We start from the raw sequence: 13,627 nt of genomic DNA on the forward strand, positions 1-13,627 counted from the left end.
GGGGGGGTTTTTTTTTTTTTTTGTGAGTATTTAACCATTTTGTTGTCCTCGGGTCAAAATGACCCGCCATTATGTCGTTAAAAACCCTGAAAAATCTGATTATTTTTTATTTAACAAGTCAAGTCACATTTATTTGTATAGGCCTCAATCACAAAACGTCTCAAAGGACTGCACAGGCCACAATTACACCATCACCTGATCTGAAACCAACATGCTAAATGTTATGACTTTTTACTAAATTGCTCAGAAAAATTAAATGTTGTCTTTATTCATATTTCCATGTAACCATGCAGTCCAATTTATTGAAACTGGATGATTTAATAAAATTTTTCACTTCACAACTGTTATTTAAAGTCAACAAAAACATAGTGCCAGAAAACATACAAAGATTATTCACTCGGAAAGAGGGAAATTATAACTTAAGGGGCTGTGGTGAATTCAAAATCCCAAAGGTGAGAACCACCAGGAGAAGTATGTGTGTGTCTGTGTGTGGAGTCAGACTTTGGAATAATTTGCAAAATGAAATCAAACAATGTCCAAATATCCATGTGTTCAAATTTAAATACAAAAAAGCATTACTGGCGAAATACAGAGATGAAGAAAATGGGATATGAGGGAGACTGGAAATACTGCACTTCAAACCATGGCTAACTTGTTGTTATTGTGCTATTATCACATCAGAACTGTTATAAATATTGTGTTTATTTTTATTGATATTATCACTGGTGCCGCAGTGACATTATGCGCATTATGACGTTGAGTGATGGGTATTGCGAAGATTAGTGTATAAAATATGTGATTATTAATAATAATAATAATAATAATTTCCTTGTATTGTCATTCTGTGTAACAATGTACACAGAACGAAATGTCGATTGCATCTGACCCGATGCAGCCGCAGCCAAGAGAGGGCGCCGCCGACCACTTTTTAAGTCTTAGGAATGACTCGGCCGGGGCGCGAACCCGAACCTCCCAGTCTCAAAGCGGGCGCCTTACCATCTAGGCTACTGAGCTGGTTATTGTAACTTATAATTATTGATATCTGACCTATGTAATAAGTATATCCATGAGATTTTGTTGTATTGTACACAAGAGGGAGCTATCTATAAAATGTATTTAATAGGGAAGATAAAGGGGTAGGAAAAATAAGCATCTGCTTCTGACTACCCCTTTTCGAACATTTTGTGGGACATTATTTCGTTGTTGACTCATTGTTTTTGTCCTGTTTTTATTTTTATGTTCGAAATAAAATTTTCATTCATTCATTCAACCTTTGATAAAAAAAAAAGTACAAAAATGGTACTTAAAATTAAATCACTGGGGTTAATCATGTTAAGATATTGTAAGCTTAAGAAAACAGCGCTCTCTTCTGGGGAGCTTTGTTATGGTTGCCGTCTGTTCACACAAGGCTCAAACCGCAGTGTTTTGCGATTACTGTATACAATTACACTATGTCACAGCGCGATATCGATTAGATGTTGGTTAATCGTGCAGCCCTAATTTATATAATATATATATATATATATATATATATACAGTGCGGGCAGCACGGCGGCGCAGTGGTTAGCGCATGTGCGGCACAGTTCAAGTCATGGGAACCTCCTGCGTGGGTTCAAATCCAGCTCCAGACTTCCTGTGCGGAGTTTGTATGTTATCCCCGTGCTTGCGTGGGTTTCCTCCGGGCGCTTCGGTTTCCTCCCACATTCCAAAAACATGCATTTCAGGTGAATTGGCCGGTCCAAATTTTCCCTAGGTGTGAATGAGCGAGTCAGTTGTCTGTCCCCGTGTGCCCTGCGATTGGCTGGCAACCAGTTCAGGGTGTCCCCTGTCCACTGCACAATGATTGCTGGGATGGGCTCCAGCACCCCCGCGACCCTACTGAGGATAAGCGGTGCAGCTAATGAGATGAGATGAGATGAGATATTTATAACGTGCTGTTCAATATAAGAGGAGTGCAATGTGACGAGCCAGAATATCCCTAGTTTTTAGTCTATTTGTTATTGTTATTTACCAGACTTACCGATAAGTGCAGTAGAGTCACAGAAAACAAACAAGCATCCATAACATGCATCCTCCGAATGCTGTGCAATTGGGCAAATAGTTTATTCAAAAATATAGCAGTGATGCAACCAATCTCCTAAGTTTAGCAATTTTGGGGAAGAAAAAGAAACAAAAAAATGTTGGCTGTTTAGCTAAAATGATCTCAAACGACACATGGAAGAAAACAACCATTGATATGGACCGGAAAATAACCAGAATGTCAAAGGCTCAGCCAATGATCAAACACAGTCTGCAGTTACCTGTTAGTGTTGTGACAGGTAGAAGACACCTGGGTGAAGCAAATGTATTTTGCAACGCAAAGTCGCTCTGTTAAAAAAGGCACGTGCAGAAAAGGTTATAATTCGCCAAAGACCACATCAACTGGCCTAAAAAAATGGAGAAATATGTTGTGAGTGTCCACACAGATCCTCTCTAGATCAGTCATGTTTCTGGGCTATAGCTGAGAGACACAGAGTTTTAGCACTCTACAAAAATTTTTGATTGGGTTCAGGTCTGGAGACTGGTTGGGCCATGCTGGAACTTTGATATGCTTCTTACGGAGCCACTCCTTGGTTTTCCTGGCTGTGTGCTTCGGGTCGCTGTCGTGTTGGAAGACTCAGCCACGACACATCTTCAATGCTCTGACTGAGGGAAGGAGGTTGTTCCCCAAAATCTCACAATACACGGCCCAAGCCATCCTCTCTTTAATGCAGTGGAGTCGTCCTGTCCCAAGTACAGAAAAACACCCCCAAAGCATGATGCATCCACCCCCATGCTTCACAGGAGGTATGGTGTTCTTGGGATTGTACTCTTCATTCTTCTTCCTCCAAACACACTCAGTGAAATTATGACCAAAAAGTTCTATTTTTGTCTCATCTGACCACAAATCCTTCTCTAATGACTCCTCAGTATCATCAAATAGTCATATGAAAATTCAAGACGGGCTTTGACATGTGCTGGTTTAAGCAGGGGATTCTTTCGTGCCATTCATGATTTCAAACCATGCCGTCTTGGGGTATTACCCACAGTAACCTTGGAAACGGTGGTCCCAGCTCTTTTCAGGTCATTGGCCAACTCCTGTTGTGTACTTCCGGGCTGATCCCTCACCTTTCTTAGAATAATTGAGACCCCTTGAGGTGATATCTTGCATGGGGCTCCACTCCAATTGAGATTGACCATCATGCTTAGCTTCTTCCATTTTCTAATGATTTCTCTATCAGTAGACCTTTTTGTCACCAAGATGCTTGACAATTGCTCCGTAGCCCTTTCCAGCCTTGTGTAGGTGTACAATTTTGTCGCTGGTGTCTTTGGACAGCTCTTTGGTCTTCGCCATGTTACAAGTTAGTCTTTCTTATTGTATAGGGTGGACAGGTGTCTTCGTGTAGCTAACAACCTCAAACAGGTGCATCTGATTTAGGATGATACATGCAGTGCAGGTGAGCTTCTAATGGGCGGACTAACGGGTCTTTCAGGGTCAGAATTGTCAATGATACACAGGTGTTCAAATACTTATTTGCAGCTGTATAACTCATATAAATTGTTAAAAAAAAATCATGCCTTGTGATTTCTGGATTTTTCTTTTTAGTTTATCTCTCTCACTGTGGACATGCACCTACGATGAAAATTTCAGACCATTCCACGATCTTAAAGTGGGAGAAATCGCAAAACAGCAGGGTGTTCAAAAACTTATTTTCTTTACTGTATTAATATAATATACATAACATATATATATATATATATATATATATATATATATATACTGGACTGTCTCAGAAAATTAGAATATTGTGATAAAGTTCTTTATTTTCTGTAATGCAATTAAAAAAACAAAAATGTCATACATTCTGGATTCATTACACATCAACTGAACTATTTCAAGCCTTTTATTATTTTAATATTGCTGAATTTGGCCTACAGCTTAAGAAAACTCAAAAATCCTATCTCAAAATATTAGAATATCATGAAAAAGTATACAAGTAGGCTATTCAACTAATCACCTGAATCATCTAATTAACTCGAAACACCTTGCGAGGTTTCCTGAGCCTTAAAAACACTCAGCTTGGTTCAGTAAACTAAATCACAAGTATGGGGAACACTGCTGATCTGACTGCTGTCCAGAGGACCATCATTGATACCCTCCATCAGGAGGGTAAGACACAAAAAGAAATTTCTCAAAGAGCAGGCTGTTCACAGAGTGCAGTTTCAAAGCATATCCACAAAAAGTCTGTTGGAAGGGAAAAATGTGGCTGGAAACGCTGCACAACCAAGAGAGATGACCGCAGCCTTAACAAAATTGTGAAGAAGAGCCGCTTCCAGAATTTGGGGGAGCTTCAAAGACAGTGGGCCGAAGCTGGAGTCCAGGTATCAAAAGCCACAGTTCACAGACGTGTCCGGGAAATGGGCTACAATAGCCGTATTCCCATGGTCAAGCCACAACGGAAGAAGCGTCTGACTTGGGCTATGGAGAAGAAGCACTGGACAGTTGCAGAGTGGTCCAAAGTCCTCTTTTCAGATGAAAGCAAGTTTTGCATTTCATTTGGAAGTCAAGGCGCCAGAGTCTGGAGAAAGGTTGGAGAGGAGCAAAATCCAAGTTGCTTGAAATCCAGTGTGAAGTTCCCACAGTCAGCAATGGTTTGGGGAGCCATGTCAGCTGCTGGTGTTGGTCCACTGTGTTTTATCAAGTCCAGAGTAAATGCAACTGTGTACCAAGAGATTTTAGAGCACTACATGCTTCCATCTGCTGAAAAGCTCTATGGAGATGAGGATTTCATTTTCCAGCATGATCTGGCACCTGCCCACAGTGCCAAAACCACCAGTAACTGGTGCACTGACCATGGCATCACTGTCCTTGATTGGCCTGCTAATTCCCCTGACCTGAACCCCATCGAGAATTTGTGGGGTATAGTTAAGAAGAAGATGAAAGACACCAGACCTGCAAATGCAAATGAGCTGAAGGCCGCTATCGAAGCATCCTGGGCATCAATAACACCTCAGCAATGCCACAGGCTGATTGCCTCCATGCCACGCCGCATTGATGCAGTAATACGTGCAAAAGGATTCCCAACCAAGTACTGAGTGCATCAATGGACATTTTCAAATGTTTGATTTAGTTTTGCTGTTATAAAATTATTTTTTTACTTGGTCTGAGGAAGTATTCTAATATTTTGAGATAGGATTTTTGAGTTTTCTTAAGCTGTAAGCCAAATTCAGCAATATTAAAATAATAAAAGGCTTGATGGAGGGTATCAATGATGGTCCTCTGGACAGCAGTCAGATCAGCAGTCTTCCCCATACTTGTGATTTAGTTTACTGAACCAAGCTGAGTGTTTTTAAGGCTCAGGAAACCCTCGCAAGGTGTTTCGAGTTAATTAGATGATTCAGGTGATTAGTTGAATAGCCTACTTGTATACTTTTTCATGATATTCTAATATTTTGAGATAGGATTTTTGAGTTTTCTTAAGCTGTAAGCCAAATTCAGCATTATTAAAATAATAAAAGGCTTGAAATAGTTCAGTTGATGTGTAATGAATCCAGAATGTATGACATTTTTGTTTTTTTAATTCCATTACAGAAAATAAAGAACTTTATCACAATATTCTAATTTTCTGAGACAGTCCAGTATATATATATATATATATATATATACATACATACTTTCATTGTCTGCACCGCTTATCCTCAGTAGGGTCGCGGGGGTGCTGAAGCCCATCCTAGGTATCCTCGGGCAGTGGGCAGGGGACACCCTGAACTGGTTGCCAGCCAGTCTCAGGGCACACAGCAACAGACAACTCACTTGCTCATTCACACCTAGGGACAATTTGGACCGGTCAATTAACCTGACATGCATGTTTTTGTAATGTAAACGCAATAACTTTTTGGACTGTTTAAGCCTTCGGATTATAAATCTGGTGCAGCTTGTACAAATACAAGATAGTTTTGTTCTTAAATGTTTAGCATGCAGCTTTAAATCAGGTGCACTCTTTAGTCTGGAATTTACGGTATGCTTTTATTTAATTCGTTTTTGTGTTTTGGGATTTTTTTGTGTAGGGTAATCTATTGTGTTGGTGTTTGTAAATTACTCAAATGTCTAAAATAGTATCTCAAAATATTGTATGTTCTATGCTAGCCTAAAAATGTTAAAGGGCTCAGGTAGCAACTGTGATGTCGAAACAGCCGCATTCTCAGAAGGCAAATTAAACAATAATATTTATCTTTGTTTTCAAAACCGATTGGATGCACAACACGATATTTCAAACAATTGTTGACTTGACACAAATTAAGCCACCAGTCACAACATTCTAGGCTGTAATTGCTTTGTCCTCCACCAGGCAATGGATCTGAAGCTGCCTGTGTTGGCCAGGGACATTCCTGGAAACAAAGCCGTGGTCCAACATGACGTCACTGGTCTTCTATATTCTTCACCTCAGGTACACTGCTCCCCCGCCCTATCCTATTCCCCACCCAGTGACAGATGCAGTCTCCAAAAATGTTTTGTTTGTTTTTTTACTCATGGATAGAAAATCGCAAGTGACAGCCATTTAAGGATAAACCCAAAACTCCCTTGGACTGGATTTGGGCCTGGGGCTTCAAATAGCTCCCTCCTTTTGAAGTATTTGCTTATCAATGCAAATACTTTAATGTGCATTCTGCTTTGTCTTGTAATATGGCTATGTGCTTTAAAAACCTCTTAAGGCAACTTCAATGGCGCGGTTCTAGCAGCCATTGGCAGTCAACGAGATTTTTTTTTTTTTCATCCCTGCCAGGAATTCGTACATCAGTCTCAGAGACTGATGTCAGATCACAAGCTGAGAGAGAGACTGATAAGAAACGGAAGTGTCTACGTAGCGAAACATCACAGCCTCAAACAGGAGAGAGAAACTTACAGGAGGTTGGTGGACACGCTGCACTGAGGCCACGTCCCTTACATTTACTTGTTAACACAAACCTGAATGTTTATTCTACGGCTCATGGGTTTATGCTGGATTTTTTTTTAAAGGGACAGTGTGAATTGTGTGATCTGTAGTTGTTGTACAGTCAAAAATGAGTGCTATTAGCAAAAAAAAAAGAATACAAAGTACGGAGAGCTAAAGTAACCAAAAAGCAATTGTTTTTCTCTTTGCGGGGTTTTGGGATACCCGTAGCAGCAGGGTGGCAAACCGTAAAGTCAGCTATTTCTCGTTGAGGCTCATGTAAAATAAATGCAAATTTCTCAACTGAGTATTTTTTAAATGCATGTTTAAATGATACTTTGTGTATTTTTGCTTCTATTTTACTCATTCAATGCCAGACGTCTATTTCTAATTGGAGGAGCCCGTGCCAGACAATTTTGCCATTCTGACTCATATTTGAAGGCCTACTGAAAATATAGTTCTGTAGCTATACAGGCATAGGCCATATCAAAAGAAAGTTTTAACCCTCATCTTTCATGAGAAAAAGTATATTTCTAGTTTTCACCGTTGTTTTTGTAAACAATATCCAATCATAATCATAGTAATTTGAAAATACTCGTTTACAAAAAAGTTAAGAGAAAAACAGCTTTTTATGAAAAGATGCTTTTCAAGCAGAATTTTCACTTCAGTGCTTGTTTCTGCATTTGTGATACCTCCACTATTTAAACAATGCTTTCCATCATCGCAATAACATTTAGCTTGCAAAATAACATTTTATCGCAAGAATACTAAACAATGCATGAACGATATATGACTTATTACACAATTTTGGTCACCATGGCGTTCGCATTCCCTCGGGCAAACACGTTCCCGAAAACGTGCATCCCTCCTTGACCAGACGATGACCATGGGACTTCATCATCTTTTTTTTGGGAAGAAATAAGCTCTGTTGAACAGTTAACTGCCCATTACCACTGTATATACATTATACATATCTTCGCTATTCTAATACGCCTACTAGATATATGGGGCTGCCCACATGCTCGCTTGCCAGAAAAAGGAAGCAACACTAGGAAGTGGAGCCTTCCTTGATGTGTGGACAAAGTTTATCAAAGCCATTCCTGCCATCTAGTGGTGATTTATCACACTGAAGTCATCCTCAGAGGCTTGAAACTCACTGATGATAATTTTTGTTTTGTTTTTAACAAAAAAATCACATTTCTAGGTATTGGCACTCAGTGACAATTCATCTAAAAACGTATACGTCATGGAATTGAATGAGTAAATAAATGATTCATATATTTGTCTTATTCTTGGGTGGGTATTGTTTTTTACCTATATTTATTTACATGCTATTTTTTTTTACCACTTGGGAGGTGCTAAATAATGCTCACTGTCTTTTTAAGAATCTCAAAGTTTATGAGACGCTATTTGTGGGACTTTATAATGTGCTGGAATTTTTAATATCAAAAACTATTTATAAAATGCTGTAAACATGTAGCAAAATGTTTTTATGTTTTTATTGTTGCCTGGATTACAAGCGATAACTGTAAATCTTTACAACAGCAAAACTGTATACTTTTATTTAAATTGGTTCTATTTATTAGTATTTAATAAATGAATGTTGGTGTACTGTTATCTTTATTTGAATTTGCATTTGCTTACACATACTTACCAACACTACTGTTTTATGCGTTAGACCACTGCTTTTCTTCCCTTGTAAACGCCTACCGGAAAAAAAATACAGTAGATCTATTTTAACGGGCTTCTTATGGGCTTTTAAAATCCTTGAAAATGCTAAAACTTTCACATTGTGTTTTCAAGGATTGAAAAGTGCTTGAATTGTGGGTTAAGTACTTGTAAATGCTCGAAATTGTTGACATCTTTCTAAACAAGTCTTCTTAAAAATGACACCGGCGAAGCTCTGTGGTTGCCTGGCTTTGCCATTGCATTTCTTCTTCCCCCGTGATCAACGGCAGCTGGCTTTAGTTTCAATGGCATTGTCCTATAAGGCGTCATTTCGCCCTATAGGACGGGTGCATGCTACACCTAAACAGGGCACGATGAAATGTGTATTTGTGCAAGGATTACAGTACGTATCAATTCTGGACATCATTGGCCATGGAAAAAATAAGGTAGCGTGTCACTGAGGTATATTGTTATGGGAAGAACTTCCTGCAACTGAAAATGTAAGCTACATATTAATGTAATTTTTACTGAACATCTACAGTGCTGTTAAAACATATTCAACACATTTTAAATTTGCATATTTATCACTCACAAAGCTTTTAGATCATCAAACCAATTTCAACATCACTTAGAGAAACTCAAAGAAATACAAAATGCAGTTTTGAAATGTTGATTCCATTTATTAAAGCACAAAAAATTCAAAACCTATCTGGCCCTATGTGAAAAGGTAATTGCTCCCTAATCATAATAGCGAGTTGGCCCACCTTTGGTAGCAATAACAGAACTTGAATATTTATCATACTTTGTAATGAGTTTTTTACAAAGCTGTGGAGGAATGTTGGCCCATTCTTTGAAAAATTGTTTTAAATTTGCGGTATTAGGTTTCCTAGCATAAACTGTGTGTTTGTCACACCCCAGCATCTCAAATGGATTTAAATCTGCGCATTGATTTGGTCACTCCAGAACCTTCGTTTTGTTTTCTTTTTTGAGCCATTTAGATGTGAACTTACTGGTGTGTTTCGCATCGTTGTCCTGCAGCATTATCCAAAAGCGCTTGCGTTTGCAAGCACAAACTGATAGCCGGACGTTGTCCTTGTCTTCTGGTACATCTGAATTCATCATTCCACCAACCACAGCAAGTTGTCCTGGTCCGGAGGGAGCAAAGAAGCCCCTGACCATCACACTGCCACCACTATGCTTCGCTTTGGCATCATGTTCTTTTTGTCAAATACGGTGCCTTTTTTATGCCAGGCATAATGGGCTGCACACCTCTTAAAAAGTTCACATTTTGACCCCTCAGCCCACAGAATGTTTCTCCAAAGCTCTTGAGGATAATCAAGATTCTTTTTGGTAAATGTGAGATGGCTCTTTGTGACGGCGTTGGTTATCGTTGGGGAACTTTCCCATGGATGCCATTTTCGGCCAGTGTTCTTTCTTCTAGTGGAGTCATGAACACTGACCTTAACTGAGGCCAGCCAGGCCTGAAGTTCCTTGGATGTTTTTCGAGGTTCATTTGTAACCTCCTGGATGAGCCTTCGTCGCGCTCTTGGATTTACCTTAGTTGGTCGACCACTCATGGGAAGGTTTGCTACTGTTCCCAGTTTTCTCCATTTGTGGATAATAGCTCTGACAGTGATTCGGAGGAGCCATACAGCCTTGGAAATGGCTTTGTGACCTTTCCCGGACTGATCGATTTCAAACCCTTTTTTTCTCATTTCTTTTGGAATTTATTGGGACCGTGGCATGTCAATTGTGTTGAGATTAAGTAGCCAACCTTACTTTCTCTAACAGTTTCAATTCAAATTACTTATTTATTCAACACAGGGGGTGGCAATCAAATTTGGGTGTGGCCTGGCTTTGAGATTTAACTTTTCCACACAGGGCCCGATAGGCCTAGATTTGTTTTTTGTGCCTAATAAATATCCCTTCCGTCCCTGCGAGTTATCAACACTACCTGCCTAACCCAGAAAGCCATCTCCATTGCCAACGATGCAACCCATCCAGCACACTACCTCTTCAGCCTCCTGCCCTCTGGAAAAAGACGTAGAAGCCTCCGCTCCCGCACTAGTAGACTCATGAGGTTTTTTTTTTCACCAGACAGTGAGACAACTGAACTCTCTCCACACTCTGTAAGAAGAGAAATGAACACTCATGACTTCACATCAACTTGCACACCTGCTAATCGTATTTCTATTTTAACCTTTTTAACATTATTTATATTATTGTCACTATTTGCTGCTGCTTGGAACATTTTTATTGTATGTCGTGTTTTGCATGTCAGACCGGGTGGAAACATTTGTTGGCCTGGAGAGGGATGGCCGCCACCAGACAGTACTTGCCCAAGACAAACCACAGGAAATGGTACCCCTGAATCCCTAGTGGTTATGGGATGCCCATAATTGGCTGGAAAGACACTAGCAATTGTATTGAATATAATTTTAGGTCGACATTAATGTTCTCAATTGTTGTGTGCGCATGGGAGAGTGGGAAATGAAATTTGGGTTACTTCAATGTACTTGACATATGAGAAATCGACTATAAAATTGACTTTGACTTTGAAATGGAGTCTACATTTCAAAACTGTTTTTTGTACTTGGGTTGTGTCTCTGTGATATGAATTGGTTTGTCGATCTGTAAACATTGTGAGTGATAAATATTCAAATAACATGAAATTAGGAAGGTACTGTATCAAATACTTTTTCACGGCACTGAAAAGGAGATTTGTCTCAAAATAAATACATTCATGATTTACGCAAGATGTAGAAATCATATGTCCTGATAAATGCACATTCAAGACAAAAAATTGTGCAAGTAGATTGCAGATCTATTTGTGGCTTTGCAAAATACACGATTCACACCATTTTTTTTTTTAATGGAACTGGAGATATCGGAAAATTGATTTTGAAAGTCCCTAAAAAGTGTTTGAATATGGCTCTGAAAAAGGTGTTCAAACCCTGCTTGCACCAAAGTGTATTTCTTTTTTCACTGTGTTTAAAATGCAGCGTGTGCCTGATAGAGCATTACTTTTCAAGAAATGTACTTACGCGCACAATAAAAAAGGTCTGTTTTTCTGAACACACTCCGATTGCCACAAATATTTATTTGCAAGGGTAAAAAAAGGTGATAACGTTGATTGACCTGCAGAAGTAACAATGTACATTTTTACTTTTAACATGAATGTTAACATATCGCATGAACTAAATTCCCGTTTGAAAATCTTTTTGACCACCAAAAACACAATTTGAAAAAACGCGCGCTTCATGCCACTTATTTCAGCCAGACATTCAAACACTCTTATACCTTTCAATGGGCTGTTTTAAAACAGGGAAAAGTAGGTTAACAAAATACAAAAAGTCAAAGAAATCAAAACCTTGGCCATTGCAGTACTACTTGTAACTATCACATTGATTTAAAATCTGTGTGGGTCTTCAATTTTCAAAACATGGCCCTCAAAGCCTGAACTGTTGTTCAATCATCAGGAAGTGCAAACATTGAAACATTTGGATATCCACATGCAGCATAGCATTTTGTGGCGTTATCATTTTGTGACGTAGGACATGGGCTCTTCAGTATTCACATGATTATACAGTATGTGTACAGAAAGGCCTTGGCAGGTAACGAAAATGATTTTTTTTTTTATCTCATGTTTTTGAAAGAGTCAACAAAGGCATTGAGGTGATCAAAGCCACATTAAGTTCAATGCGAGATCTGATCAGACTACTATACGCTGTCCTGATACTCTGCGATGGGCACCTGTGGTCCATCCTCGCAAGAGTCTTCTTTTCCTACCCAGTGGATGCCATATCCATTCTCTCTTTGTGGTGAATTCTCCATTGTGGAAAAAGTAGTGAAGTGGACTCGTTTTCTCTTGCTGGTTGGTGAGTTGAGTGACTCTGTTGCCAAGGATTTGCTCCTGAAGCTGCCCGCACAGCTGATAGGTGAATCTGTGACTGACGTCAGGCAACTGGGCCTCCGAGAGAGCGAAGCGCTTTTATCCGGCCCGATGTCGATCACGGTGGTCATGGTCTGTGAGTCCTGTTGAACAGGACTCCCTGGGACACTCATCACGAGTTCGGCGTCCGTACCGAGCCATACCCAGTCATGTCTGTGTCCTGTGGGCTCCTGGCTATGCGATGGCGACTTCTTATGTCGGAACTTCACCACGTATGAGATGCAATTTACAAGAAATACCATAATTGCCAAACAGAAGACCCCGAGGAGAGCGTACATACCAATTTCCAAGTCCGTCAGGGGTCTGCTAGTCAACATATCTTCCTCACCTCTCATCTCAACCTCCACTGTCTCTTGTCCCGGGTCATCGATTTTGGTGGGAATGTTATTGGAGTTGAGAAGGTTACCAGGAGCCTTCACTGTACTTGTGAAACGGATACTGTCCACTATCATGTTGTCAGAACTGTACACTTTATTTCTGATGTTGACCGCGCTGGTGGGACTGCTTCTCGACGTGCTCGGCTTGCCCACGCCGCCAAGGCTGCCGCTGGTCATGTAGCTCCCTTCTGTGGATTTCACAGTTGTCTTGGCTATGGGGAACTCTTCTTTGACCGATGTTGTGATGTGTGATGACGGACCCTGCGACGGATTCCTCTTTTCAACCTCGCTTTCCATCTCTTCCCCGTCGTTCCGAAAATCCATGCCGTTGTTCTTTGTATTGCCGACAGTGGTTTGGCTTTTTCCGTCTGGTCGACGACTTTTGGGCTGAAACTTGACCTTGAGGCTGCCATTGCCCACAGCTACGGTGCTTTTACGTTTAGACTTCTGGCAAGCATCGCAGATGGACATTTCAACCCGAACCAGAACTCCTTCCCCCTCTCCTTCTGCTATCACAGCTGGCGGGGTGCTGCGAACTGACACCACACTCTGATCCAGGGATGACACAATCATACAATAGGAATCAGGGTTGTAGATGTCGAGGGGTGTCTGGCTGCCATCATCAAACTGGACCCACGCACTGACCAAGGCTTCCTAGTTGGAGAAAACATAATTATAAT

At 40.2% G+C, this 13,627-nt stretch overlaps 2 protein-coding genes across 5 annotated transcripts in view; one reads left to right on the plus strand and one right to left on the minus strand.

Moving 5' to 3' along the window:
• glt1d1 (glycosyltransferase 1 domain containing 1) overlaps positions 1 to 13,627 on the plus strand; it is a 48,033-nt gene that overhangs the window by 25,127 nt on the left and 9,279 nt on the right. Inside the window, exons 12-14 of one of the 4 annotated variants that reach the window (XM_088335434.1) lie at positions 6,369 to 6,467; positions 6,804 to 6,928; positions 10,720 to 11,076. In XM_088335434.1, coding sequence (XP_088191560.1) covers positions 6,369 to 6,467; positions 6,804 to 6,928; positions 10,720 to 11,017 — 522 coding nt within the window. In that variant the 3' untranslated portion in view covers positions 11,018 to 11,076. Of the gene's footprint in view, positions 1 to 6,368; positions 6,468 to 6,803; positions 8,568 to 10,719; positions 11,077 to 13,627 lie in introns of those variants that run through there. The other 3 variants (XM_088335433.1, XM_088335435.1, XM_088335436.1) reach the window with 3 other exon arrangements.
• The window catches only part of LOC148365060 (transmembrane protein 132D), a 79,941-nt gene continuing 78,012 nt past the window's right edge, over positions 11,699 to 13,627 (minus strand). Inside the window, exon 9 of the mRNA XM_088335431.1 lies at positions 11,699 to 13,601. Within this exon, the coding sequence (XP_088191557.1) occupies positions 12,339 to 13,601 (1,263 nt within the window). The 3' untranslated portion in view covers positions 11,699 to 12,338. The remainder of the gene's footprint in view (positions 13,602 to 13,627) is intronic.

This window comes from Urocampus carinirostris, chromosome 5, assembly GCF_059441175.1.
Source record: "Urocampus carinirostris isolate Australia breed hairy pipefish chromosome 5, RoL_Ucar_1.0, whole genome shotgun sequence".
NCBI classification, from domain to species: Eukaryota; Metazoa; Chordata; class Actinopteri; order Syngnathiformes; family Syngnathidae; genus Urocampus; species Urocampus carinirostris.